A 14201-nucleotide genomic window follows, 5' to 3' on the forward strand; every position below is an offset into this window, starting at 1 on the left:
CAGGAAAACATGCATTCTGCAAAATACACATTCTGGGCCTTTTTGAAATCAGTGCGATTCTGTCAGTGGCTTTACTAGTGTTTACAGTTGCTAGAGTCTTCCTATTCGTGATTAAAGTCAGACAGCAAATAAGTCTAGAAGATTCTCATAATAATGAAAGCTTAGATATTTTATTCACTAAAAATAATTTAATTGCTGTTATAAGTCACTTTCACATTTAACTTAGTTGTAATTTTTCCTACACTCAGGCAGACTCAAAATCTTTTGAAGATTCTAAAGAGAAGACTGAGAAGAAATCTGTATACCCCACAAAATGTATAAGAGACTTTAGAAAAGCAGGCCATGCTCAGCATGCATACTTTTGGATCTCTTCCACAGTGACAATGTATTTTAGATACTGTACAATAAATTATCTACTTTTGCTGAAACAATGCCAATATCTTTTTAAAAGGTGCAATGTAAACACTATTTTTATGAGGCCAGTCCCAAAAGACTGGCCTCCCATACTCACATTTTTATCTGTAGGCTCTTTTAAATTGGTACAGTAGGTCAAAATGTAAGACACAACTACTCAGCTTTTAGATTCTTACTTTTCCATAATAGGCATCAGATGGACTGGTTCAGGAGTCACAGATGACCTCCACAGACATATGTATTACATAATTCTTTATCTTTACCTTATTTCACTCAAAACTTTGAAGCTTTCATAAACTTCAGGAACTTGTCCAGCAAAAATACACTTTATAGCCCGCCAAAAGCAGATCTGAACAGTGCGTCAAAAGTTATTAGCACTGAAAACAAGATGTTCATCATGTCACTTTGGTTTAGCCTGCAGGATATGAAAGAGCCCTTTTCGCTCCTCTGCTGTTACAGACTATTTTTAAAACAACCAGCAGAATGTGTTTGAGAATAAGAATAATGACACCCACTGGATGTTGTTGTCCCACAAACTAATGTAATGCTTACTAATATACAACTCATATCCATCAAACACATTGTAAACATCAATATTTCAATACAGATCACAGCACAATAAGCACTGAAACACACACCAGTACCTTTTTTAAAACAAGTTTCACATCAACTACGAATTATTTATTCCCAATATTTTCACATTTTAATTCACTGTTTCAAATATCTCTTCTCTATTTTCTTTTCTTCTGTGTCCCTTTTATTGTTATTAAAGATATTAAAGATTAATAGCTTTAGTAGATTCCCACCCTTAGTAACTTTTAACCAGAACACAGGTTCACTTCCTAGTTCTATTATCTGTGTTCTCCTTTTGCTTTTCTGTTCTTCCTTCAGGATCTTCAGCTCTGTGTTCTGCACACTGTAGGTTAAACTAGACTTGCAGAAGATTAAGGTTCTTGTTATGAACAGCTATGGATGAAGGAGAGCTATTCAGTATTTGAGAATCAGTCTATGACTCTCTGAGATGTAGCCACACTACCCATCCTCTTTATACAGACTCCCACTCTCCAGCTCTCCTTTTGCTCCTACTGTTCTGCTATTCAGATCTTTTCCTTTTTACTGTCTTTTCTACCAGTTTCCCCACCTATTGATTGCCTTTCCCAGATTCAAGACGGATGAGTACCATCTTAAATCTTCCTCTTTTCCCAGACTCTACGCCGTTATCGTGTGATTAGCATGCAGGTTCTCCCACTGCATTACTGACTCTTCCCTCTGCAATGTGTCTCTCCCTCTCTAACAACAACCTATACATTTTTTTTTCTCCTGGCAATGATTTTGGTAGTCTGCTAGTGTTTGTGGTGCCATCTGGGAAAACATATTCTGATAAACAGGACTAGCATAAGCAGACTGTCTGTATCCACTGAAGTCTTCCTCTGCTGCATGCCAGTAGCTATATATTTCTAATGTTAGAAGAGTTTCTTTACAGAATTCTCTAGCAAATGAACAGACAGTTGCTCTCTAGTCTTCTTTAAATTCCATTCATTGATCTCAGCAGATGAAATCTACTGGGTGAACTTCTTGTGCGCTGAATCCAGCACTCGCATAAGGATGCCAATTAAATGAGGATCCTCCACTGCCATTTTCACATGCACTGTGACAATCTAGTTTTCCAGCAAGTTCATAATCTCAGGCCAGTTTTTTATTATATCCTTTTCAAGAACATAAAACCACCAGGGCACGTAGTTTTAAACACATTTTCATGCAAGTAGGATACTAATTGACACAGACAGATTTTTAAGTAAGTCACAATAGTAGGGACACAACACAACTATGACACTAAAACTCAGTCTTCCTTTTTGCAGCTGGATCACTGTCTAATCCTTCAGAGGCAAGAAGAAAAGCCATCTACATGATTACTTAACCTCAGCAGAAACAGTTATCAGGAGCAAAGCAAATGGACTTAAACATTTTAAAAGACCCAGGCTACAACTTCTAGAAGAACAAATGAGACTTAAAACACCACAAAATATTTGAAACAAAAGTGGTACTTTAGCAGCTAATCATATTTCACCTAGGTCTTAGACAGAAATACTCTGATGAGCAACAGATTTCCATTGAACAGTACTGTTTCGACAGCACTGAGACTTTCTGAGGTAAGACTTTTTTTAAACTATCAAACTAAAAAAACCTCAATTTCCTGCTGTACAAAAACCTCAATTTCCTCCGCAGAAAGTTACATTGAATCACTTTGTTATTGACTGTATTTAGATAAGGCCAAACAGCATAGTAAGAAAATGAAGCCACTGAGCCTCACCAAATATATTTCAACACAGTTGAAACTGGGCATATCAGAATATCGTGCTGGAAAAGAAAAAAAATCTAAGCATCAGGCTTCCCGTTCCAGTTAGATCAAAAGTTCAAAGCCACAAAAGGGGAATACTGTGCAGTGGCCAGTTCCCCCTCTACATTTGTTTGCTAGCTTAGATACACAGTATTTACATACTCTAACCCCTTAGCCCAAAAGCAGTGTTTTTGGTCTATATCACCCATAGTGCTAGCATAAATATAAGTGAAAAAGTCTCTTTGCAGTATTTAAACAAAGCATGAAATGCTTCTGAAACTAAGACAGAAGACTAACTATGAACAAGCCTCAGACATGAGACTTCTCCCTTAGAATGTTAACTTTTTATTTTTCTTGCCTATCCTCAAAGTTTTGAGCCACAGAAGATGCAAACTCCCAGCACGTTGGCATGCCAACACCATGGTGTTTCAGTTCAGAAATTCAAAGTGGAACTAGCAGAAGTTAAAAAACAAATTGGAAATCCAGCTGAAAAGAAGTAAACAGCAATAGACCCTTTCTATAAACAGATATTCAATATTAGCAGTTATTGCGGGGGGGGGGGTATTTTAGTTATGCTATTTCGTAAGAATAGCATCAGAGGAAATTGCTGGATACAAAACAGGCTGTGAGAATGAGAAAAAATGGCTTTCTAAAATTAATTCAACACATTCCTGTTTCCAAGAATACTAAATATAAGACTGAGTACCTAGTCCTCCAGCGTGTGCATCAATGAGAGATGCTGCCACTGCAATCCCTTCGGGGAGACCAAGATCTTTTGCAGCTTCTGGCGTTAGACCTTTTCCGACAGACTCTCCAGGAGACAAGACGTGGTTTCCTGGGCAGACACAAGAAAAACCAAACACCTGTCAATTTACTAAACAGAAAAACAAATGTGTATGTTATTACAAGAACTCCCTTCCTCTCCCTCAAGTTAGCATGGTGTATTTAAAACAAAAAAGTACATCAAAGATCTCTATCTGATTAAGAATTATCTTTCATTATCTGTCTGTATATTAAATACAACTGTACTAGATCAGGCTGTCCGTGTAGCAATGCAGAAGTTCAAAAGTATTCAATGTCCTATCTAGCCACAGAGAGAGATTTCACCACAAGCAATTAAATTCTGCTTGGCACCGTTCCAGGAGATATGAAATACTGATGCACAAGTCCCGAGTTCTTGCGGTAGTGCCTGACTCTGCTGCCTGCAGCCATTCTCATGCATGTGAACAAGGTTCAGCTCCGGTCACGCTCACAACTGGAAACTGCACCTGTTGCACAAGGCAAGGGACATTTTTTTTATTCCATTTCCATCCTCTCCAGCAGTTTCCACTAGGAATAAGGTGGCTATAGTAACAGAAACCCTGGAAAAGAAACTGGCTTAACCAGCAAATTCCTCCTATTGCAGCTGTACTTCCTCACAGACTTAAAAAATATGGTTTTGAGCCTTCACGAGCCTTATGAAGTATGAAGATCATTATGGTCACCCCAAACACAAGCAATGCAACAATGCTTCTCTCTCAGCCTGTCACCAGGGAGCCTGGAGGCAAGTCCCCTCTGCATTAGTCTCTGATACCATAACGCACATTTAGTTTTGTGGAGCAAAAAGAGATTGTTTCAATAATTAAATCATGGTGACAGAGATTGCTCAAAGCTTAGAAGAACAAATCTAGCTTCATTGAAATTTCATAATTTGGGGATGCATGCCCCCCTGACGCCTCCTCCCTGGGTGCTGCGTCTAACCACAGCTGACGCAAGGAGACTGACAGCTCCTGGAACCGCACACACTTCTGTATTTATCTAAAGATTCGGAGGGTGAGAGGCAGTGAAAGGCACAGTGGGAGCTCCAATATACCCCCCTGCCAATACCACAGCTTTAAGTCAGAGACTTTGTGCTCATTTAATGGTGCATATCTGCAGTGTTTACTCAGTTCAACAAATCTTCTGGGCAGAGTTGACAAAACTCCTTTTTAAAATAAAACAAGCCTATTTTCACAGTCAAGTTTATTGAGAACATTACACCTAAAGCATGTTCTGATGTATAAAAAGGAAGTAAAACATCCTCCACAACAGAGATTAATTAAGAAGAATAGCATATCATGAAATATCAGGAATACACTAATGATCATTAGTATAATCTTCTAGAAATCCAGTTGTACTACCTTACTGTTAGATGAAAAGAAGGTTATGATATTAAATTCATGGGTGGAAAGTGGGTCTTCAGTTTTACACACCACTTAGGTCTTTGGCTTTGCTGTAAATTATGTTGGTTCTTCACTTTAAGGAAGGTGCCCACTTCCTGACGGATGCAGCGTGTGGAGCACTCTGTGATCAGACACCATATGACTTCTCTGTGTTCACTTCTGCAAGAGTTTCTATTCTATTGACAGCCACACTGCTGCCTCTGAAATGCCAGGCTGAATCCCATACTGGAAATTTAAAACAAATACGTATGGCTAAAACTTTTGCACTTGACTGAGTTTAATGTGGGGCAGTAACCAAAACTCCCCATTTCCATCACTCCAGTAGCTTATACAGAGGAAGTAATGATATTAAACTATCTCCTCACAGGAAAAAAACTCCTACATTTTATTAATTCTTAGTGTAAAGTCAAAACATTGTGCTAGCTTTTTCAAGAGGCGTATCTTTAGCTATTTTTTCCTGTTGGAGAGCAGGACGTTTCTCTTGAAGAGAACTTTTGTATTACCTTTCTGGTCTTTTAAGTCATCAGAGAATAATACTAGTAAAACAAAGTTGTCTGCTTCTCCTGACATTCAAAGATCCTGCAGGTGGAAGGAAGTTCAAAAGAGTTCATGCAGCTAAAACCACATCTTTTCTTCAGAACCAGCCTCCTGACCTGAAAGCATACAAATATCTTGTATGTACAGCCCACAATGAAACTGATCCGAAAGAAAAACTCTTTCAAGGCTCTCAGTCCCATGGTCGGTTTGTTTATATCAGTCATACTAGTCAAACATTTAGTGTGTAATTATTATGTGGTTAAACTCCATTTTGGAGATCAAGGCTACTATCAGGCAAAATCTTTTCCTACCAGCTTCTCAACTACTGTATTTCTAGTTAATGAGCACTCAGGGAGCAATTTCAGACATAAAGATAATCCTCTCCTATGGCAAAGGCAGAAAATGACCCTATAGATTCTTTGGTACTAGTTATACATGAGAATGATGAGGAACATTGCTATCCCCCATGGGCATAAAGTGTGTGAGAACACACAGGGATGGGTTTGTTGTGATTTGAAGATGCAGCATAAAAATCTTGTATTTAGGAAAAAAAACCCAAAACAGTAGAGTATGCCGCATCTGTTTTAGGGGTCAAGGTAAACAGTTACTCCTTGACTGAAGGCACTTCCTGACAATCACAGAATCACAGAATGGTTTGGGTTGGAAGGGACCTTAAAGACGATCAAGTTCCACCCCCTGCCATGGGCATGGACATCGTCCACTAGCCCAGGTTGCCCAAAGCCTCATCCAGCCTGGCCTTGAACACCTCCAGTCTGGGAAGTGACAGCATTCTGAAGTCACCCATGACAGGATTGCAAAGGGGAGTCTCCCAGGTCACCCAACAGTCAGGGAGAGCAGAAAAGAGGTGCCAACAAGCGAGTACAGTAAGGAGAGGGTACTGACTCTGCCCCTCTGCTTCATCCTCCCAGCTTGAGACATCAATGAAAGCTCTGCCACATCCATATGATACGTTCATGAGGAGCTTTGTAGAACAGAAGAAGCAGGCTCCGCATGGGCACTCCTCCTGTCCTCATGGAAGTCGCCTCCTCACCCACACCAGTGTGAGTAAGTAGGTGTGGAATGGGCAGAGCCTTGACTGAACTACATGGGTAGAGATCTGGAAAGGGAATTGTAATTCTCATGCTTTACTCTTCACTGAAAAACTAGAAAACTCAACTAAGCATCAGTATGCCTAGAATCTGTAGATATAAAGCTATTAAATTATAAAATAAAGAACACAAAAAGCAACCAAAGAGGAGCCACAATTAAAAAAGTAACGGGTTTGAGACAGATTACACTCTGGTACTAGACTGGGAGAGAATGAACAGATTCTTACTTGAAAAACACAGTGGTTTTAGAAGTCAAGGGACAGCTACTATAAAAATAAAGGTGTTCTACAGCTACACACCAGCATTTCAACAGCAGGTGCTGCCCCCCTTAAATCCTACCTGCTAGGGGAAAGGAGCCATCAGGGAGGGAGGCAGGGAAATGAGAGCTGCCGGCATACCGAGGCGGGCAGGGAGAGCATTACAGAAGGCTGCATGAAAGAGGCAGTGAAAGGACTGAGTCTTCTCAAGGCTCCTGCCAAAGTAAATATATCGAGTCTTTTGTTTACAGTAGTCTCCTGTGCAAGTCATTTACCTTTGCTAAAATGACTTCCAAAATTAGACCTAACCAAACAAACCCATAATGGCTGAAGCTGGAGAACTTTCTGTTTCACATTCATACAGCTGTTTCACTAATGCAATGCCTTAATCCACAACCTTTTCGTTTGCTACGAGACAGACTATTTCTAGCTATTTTTTCCCCTATAAAGTAGCTAGTTTACAAAAGGAAAAAGCTGTCTGAATCTCTTCCTCCTCTTTTATCCTTCTTCGAAGACTAATGTTAGAATTTGCTATGATCCGGTTTTATTTAAAGAATTTATGTGGTACCAACGACCCTCTACCTTTTTAGGCGGTTACCACAGCAACCAGCTATTTACCAGACGCAACACACAAGGCAGACAATACATCTTCAGTCAACTTTAGTAATCAAAATTCACTGTACTGCCTTACTAATATTTAACAGAAGTAGGTACTTTGGGATGCAGACCGCAGCAGGGGGCCCAGCTGACTCAGCTATGATATACTCACTGCGAACAGCTTTTCATCTATCATGCAGAACGTGGTTGCATTTCATATGCACTTCTATTTGTCTGTATTAAGAGCATAAAAATACAAAAGAGAATCAAAAGGAGATGTCTCTTTTCTTTACTAACTTGACACAAGCAAACTTGGAATTTGGATGTATCAATCCCTTGGTGAAATCCCAACAACCTCAGAAAAAAAATCCCAACCAAAGGGCACATCCTGTCTCCACTGTGTAGCCTCCCCCAAACTGGACAATCTAAATGCTTTTTCATTTAAAAGACAATAGACAAAACAGATATCCTGTTAAGTAAGCGATATATAACATGCATTGAAGAAGTCATATAAGCAAAATGGTGCTAAACAAGCATCAAAGGAAACGGGACCGTCCATCCAAATGGATCTCACAATAAGCAATGTAAGGGATTTCCCACCTTTTGTTCACTACAAAGCTTGTAGACAATCTCCAATTTCTGTGTTTTATAATAATCCTCACAATGCCAGAATTCTGGGATATGCAAGGAATCTGGATAAATAACATTATAACTCTTTCTGATACATCATCCCAACTATCTCACATACAACACATTACCAGCTAGCCCTCTTAATTACACTAAGTACTCACATTTAACGGAGGTACGTATGGCTGAGTGTTCTACAATTTTTAACTCAGCTGATTAGCAGAAATAGCACTAAGATCAGAAAGAAGCAGAATAATGATGTGGACTATAAAATCATAATATTAATTTTTTCTTAGGACTGAATGCATGATGGTTACAGGGTGTTAGAAACAGTCAGGTTTGGGGCTTTTTTAACCTGGAAATACCCTCCATAAAATTTCCTGGTTGGCAGTTAAAAACTTCTGAATTTTCATTCAGGAAAACCAAAACAAATTGTGATATTACAGGCAAGCTTATTTAAAAGTGAAAAAAAAAAAAACAGTTGGTTAAACAAAATCACTTTGGCTTTCTTCAGTTCAAAATTCATCTCTCTCTACACGAGCTGCCACAGTAGCTTGAAGCAAATCTAATTTGGGTCCTTTCCATCCCGCTCTCCCATCCAGCTTATGCCTTTGGCTGAACTACATCTCAGCTACCTAACATGTAATTACTTCAGGCAGACATACTAGGCTGCTAAATACTGGCAAAAGCAAGCAACCTATGTGCAGGCAGATCCTGATTAATTAAGCTGAAACGTAAATTGGTCTGCAGACCATAGGTACCTACTTCAACAAAGACTACTGCCGCCTTGTCCAAATGAAAGAGAGCTGCTTCATGCATAAATGATAAGCTTCCCTGGTTAAAGGTCAAAAGAAAAAGAAAAAAAGCATTCTGCATCATTGGATCATTAGGCATGTACATTGACGGACGTGACTGAGTTTTCATTACTAGATTTCAGTGAAACAGTGCAGAACGAACATCCCTGGTAATGCATGGTTCACTACTCACCACACTGACATGTGTGTGGGTATACAACACATACATTTGGATGTCTTACTAAGTCACTAGATGCAATGTATTTGTATCCAAACTCAGCTACCTGATCTCACATTTTTGCTTACAAACAATAATTTCAATAGGCTGATAATTTCGATTTCTGGCACTTTAGTTGAATATTCCAATTGAAGACAAGAGTCTCTAAATACAAAGATTATCAGTGTAGATGACGTGACTATTGCTACACTTTCAGAGTTGAAAGTAATCAGACTTTGGTACAGTACATCACTAAGATTGCACAGGCAATTTAGCATGTATTAATTACAGATTATTAACAGAAAGTTTTTTAATAATTCACATGATAGCAACTACTCTTTGAAGAAATAATTTCCCCCTTTTTCAAAACTAAAAGAAACAACAGACCAAAAATAACCTGATCAGTTACTGAAAGGACACTTTTGCATCTTTCAGATAAGCTTCTGACACCTGCACAATCTTATTCTCCACCACATTCACAGAGTATCCAGTTCTAATACTCGTACTGAGAAGATACTGATGCATGAAGGGTTCAGAAATGAGTCAGGAAAGCAATTACAAGGATTGAGAAGTATGACAGTTCATGTAAGAGTTTTGGTGAAAAACCTCAAGCAGCTCAGTGTTTAACATAGAAAATTTCAGGCTGTGCAGGTCACGCATGTCACTACAGTCTGCCAGACAGGAGTAGGAAGTGAAAGTTCAGATGAAAAAGAAAGTGTATTTTTTAATTAATTCATTCATTTTGAGAAATGACAGCAACTAACAGTCACAAACCTTTAAGTCTGAAGTGGGCTCTCCATAACAGGAAATTATAAAATCAAGACTGGTTCTAAGATACACTTTAAACTACTTGAACATTAATTTTAGGGAGTCCAACAGCCTCTGACTTGGAGGAAGTCGGCAAATTGTTTGAAGTAGTCCTTCTGGTTTTGTGAATCCTGACTCATAAAGCAGACATCACTGTTTTAAAAGCTATCTCAGCATGAGGCTTGAGAAAAAAAAAAAAAAAAAAGAAGATGAAGAAAAATCAGGACTAGGGAGAAGAAGAGTCAGGTGAAAAAAAGACATTCCCAGAACTATTCTGAGAAATTTTTTTTTTTTTTTTTTTAGAACTCTATGAAAAATAAGGAGGATAATATTTGAGAAATTTAAATATTAAACAATCATAACAGGCTCAAAGCTTCTCCTATGACTTTTAAAAACAGAAATTCAAACAAAAATCTTCTAGGTTTCTTACTAGAAAGAGAAAGTTCATAAGTCCACAATGTTGCCAGAGTAGAAGAAAATATTATTCCCCAGGCAGACAGAGCCTGAGACCAGAACTCTAGAAGTAGACAGTGAGAATTTTTTTTTTTAAGTTCTATGCTTTTACTATTAGTTGTCTAAGCTATGACAGAGCCTGAGGATGAACGAACACCACACAGTACTCCTCATTTCTTGCAGCAAAGAGGAGGCAGAAGTGGAAAGGCACCGTCTGCCAGCAGGACTCAACCTGATGATAAGCAGAGTGAATGATGGTTCCTTTCCTTGCACTGGAAGAGGAATGGAAAATGTCACCCAGGAAACACTGTAAAGAAACCTGAGCTTCCCAAATTTAGCCCAGCCTATTAAAGACCAGTTACTGGAAAGAGGAAGAATATCTCAGGCTGGAGAAATTGGCCGACAGGACACTCGTGAAATTCAAGAAAGGGAAAAGAAAAGTTCTGCACGAGGTCGAAGGTCCCCACGCACCAAGACAGGCTGGGGGTCGACTTTGGAAAGCAGCTTGGCAGAAAAGGACGATGAGGTCTGGTGGACACCACGTTGAACGTGAGCCAGCGACCCTCCCTTGCAGCACAGGTGGCCAACAGCCTCCTGGGATGTGATAGAAAGAGTGCCAGCAGCAGGCCAAGGGAGGTGATCCTTGCTCCCCGCTCGGGAGGCCACATCTGGAGTGTTTTGTTTTATACTGGGCTCCCCAGTACAGGAGAAACACGGACATAGTGGAGTAAATCCAGAGAAGGATCGCAAAGATGACAGAGGGATGTCATACAAGGAGAGACTGAGAGACTCAAGGACTTTAAACCCAGGAAAGAGAAGGCTTGGAGGTGTGTGGGGGGTCAGATCTTATCAACATGTATATAAATATCTGATGGGAGGGAGTAGAGATGACGGAGCAAGAGCCTTCTCTGTGGCACCTGGTGACAGTATGAGTGGCAATGCACGCAAACTGCAATACAAGAAATTACATTTAAACAAAAGAAAAAATGTTTTTTATTGGGGGAAGGTGGTCAAGACCCTTGCTACAGGTTGCCCAGACAGGTTTTGGAGTCTCCATCCTTGGAAATACTCAAAACTCAACAGGACACAGCCCTGAGCAATCTGCTGTAGGTGACCCTGCTTTGAGCAGGGGAGCTGGACTAGGTAATTTCCAGAGGCCCCTTCTAACCTCAACCATTCATCTGATTCAGTGACCTCAAGATGCAAAAAACATAAAATAAAATAGAAATGAACGTGTAGCATTTCTGAGGAAAAACTCTTTCTAACTTCTTACTGCTGAATCATATATTATGAAATAATGCCTCAGGCTTTGAGGAAGGAGACACCCTAAAACCTCTTTGCACTGTGCCAGTTTCAGCTCCTTTACAGTTGCTACAGCTCTTGGACAGACTGAAACGACAGGAAGCCAGAAAAATGTTTGCATATTTGGAACACTCTTCAGTTGTAAATTCCATGGATTTTGACAGCATGTAAGTGTAAATATCCTCTGATTCATCCTTTTAATTTTGTTTTAAATTGTAATGTGTTGTAATTTATTGGGGAGAGCAAAAGACCAAAGACAGATAGCCATACCCCATACTTAAGAGAATCCTCTTAGTCTCTACCATTTGCAAAGTATGGTGTTTAAAGCTCCTTGTTACAATCAAGCTTTATAAAGAACTGGTGGCTATAAGCTGACCTGAAAAAAAAAAATCATCCCTTTCTCTCAGCCTTCAAGGAAATCCCTCATATACTGCATAGCATCTCACATTAAATGCCTTGGGAGAGACAGAAAACTGGCAGAGCTAATGGATTGACCACTGCCTTCCCAGCTGCTGTAGCATAAGTTAATACTGACTGTATTCTCCCATCCCCGACTGAATCTTCCATTTTCAGTCTAAATGTAAATAAATTCGTAGAACTTCCAAGTACTAGCACTGACTACTTCTGACAAAATACAAAACCTAAGCTCTAATTAAGTGTGACAAGTGAGGTATACAATACTATTATCTTCATCAGTTTTATATGTGGAAGTAGCCATTGGCAGATGCAAGACTATAACCATTCATATCATACATGTTCATGAATAAACAGCCTGATGTTTTGTCACTTGTTTGAACGCCTAAAGGAACACAAAGCTGCACCTACATTTGAAAATCTGACGTATTGTAAAGCTTCAGCACAGTAAGAATGACAGCAGGTACCAGTCAAGAGAGTCACAGCTAACCTGTCAAAGTCCCAAATCATATACAGTTTTCTTTATTACCAGTTTATGAATAGGTACTACAAATGAAAGAGCATTAGAAAAGAACATCCAGTCCTAAAATTCTACAGATCCTTCCTTTCAGGGCACTCAAAAATGGCCTACAGAAGTGCCCAGGTACACAAAAACATCAAGCTTCCAGTCCCCAAAGTCCTGGAATTAAGGGAAGAGTTACAGACAAGAGATGGCAAAGTGCTAGGGCTGTATCCCAAAGCACAGTCAAGAGTTCTGGAACAGGGAGAGTGACACTATTGTACTGATGTATGAGAGTAAAGACCACTAACCATAAATGCACTTCAGAGTCAAGTTGAGCCCTTCGTAATTTAAAACACAGTGCCAAAATTTAAAAACAAAATTTAAAAAAAAAAATCAGAAGAAATCCTACTGGAGATGGATTGAGGCAATCTGTGGAAAAGCAGAAGCATTCTTCTTGAAGGTGGCTAAGAAGAACAAGTGGGTAAAAGATCCAGAGGGGGATTTAAGTAGAGATGTATAAGGACCAGAGAGTGTTCTGCCTTACACCACCATCACCTGCAAAGTCAAAATCAAACATGAAAGAATACTAACAGTCTTATGCTAAAGCCAATCAAGCAAAGCTACAGTTTTAGAGTTATGAAACAGAGAAGTTCTGTGTGAAGACAGGCATAAAACTCTGATCTCCACATTATCCGCTCATATGAAAGTTTAAGGGCAAAAAATACAAGTAATTTTAAGAAAGAGTTTATAATTCTGTGAACAGGATTGTTGATGATGGTGGTCTACAAAACCCTATCTGCTGATATCACAATCTGTCTATGCAAGAGTTATTTTCATTAGTATATTAATTTCAAGCATTCGAAGTTCAAGGCAAGCACTGAATTTCCATAACTTGTGAGATTTAAACAACTCAAATACTTTTCTCAGTTTTGCCTCAGATGTTCATGAAGATCCTATACGTGTGAGATGCGTATTTATTCACTTTTGAGGATGTGGCTGTAAACTCCATGTCAGGAAAAGCTGGGAAATGAGTTTATGAAATCCTTTTCATGCTGAAGGGCTACATTTCCAAGTATGAAGCTTGCCTTTCAAAAAAATCCTTCATTAAAATCAGTGCACTGCTCCATCACAGATGAGGGAAGGTGACAAACATCCCTCTACAAAAGATAGCATTTTAGCCTTCAACACATGACCTACAAGAACAATAAAATGTATTCTGCAGAACCTACAATGCTCTCTCGGACAAAGGCACCATCTTCAACCAAAAAAAAAGACCTGGCATAAAATATTACCATTCAATAAAAAATCATTATTTGGTCCCTTAAGTAGCCCCTGAAGTAGAGGGCTGTGGTGAAAATTTATCAGGCATTTTCCTCCAAATGGAATATACGCTTCAGTACCCTAAGAGGTCTATGCTACATGAAATTTTAACGGAATTGTTAATGTCTTTCTAGGTTTTATAATACCACAAAGAGCTACTCATCATGTGCTTTCACCACAGCAGATAAATGCTAATGCCTGTAGTACACAACACTTCCATAGTGGTTTTGAATATAAGCCATCTTCTACTCTCTTGGTGGGCAAATTAATGGGATCAATAAATTCTGTAGTAACTCCAGATAACACTCTTTA

The 14201-nt window shown here is 39.2% G+C and overlaps 1 protein-coding gene across 1 annotated transcript in view; it reads right to left on the reverse strand.

The window, feature by feature from the left end:
* Nucleotides 1–14201, reverse strand: part of FGGY (FGGY carbohydrate kinase domain containing) — a gene marked incomplete at its 3' end in the record, with an annotated part of 127405 nt that overhangs the window by 69536 nt on the left and 43668 nt on the right. The window contains exon 6 of the mRNA XM_010087607.1: nucleotides 3459–3587. Coding sequence (XP_010085909.1) covers nucleotides 3459–3587 — 129 coding nt within the window. The remainder of the gene's footprint in view (nucleotides 1–3458; nucleotides 3588–14201) is intronic.

The sequence above is a fragment of the Pterocles gutturalis genome, unplaced genomic scaffold (assembly GCF_000699245.1).
Source record: "Pterocles gutturalis isolate BGI_N339 unplaced genomic scaffold, ASM69924v1 scaffold20001, whole genome shotgun sequence".
NCBI lineage: Eukaryota > Metazoa > Chordata > Aves > Pterocliformes > Pteroclidae > Pterocles > Pterocles gutturalis.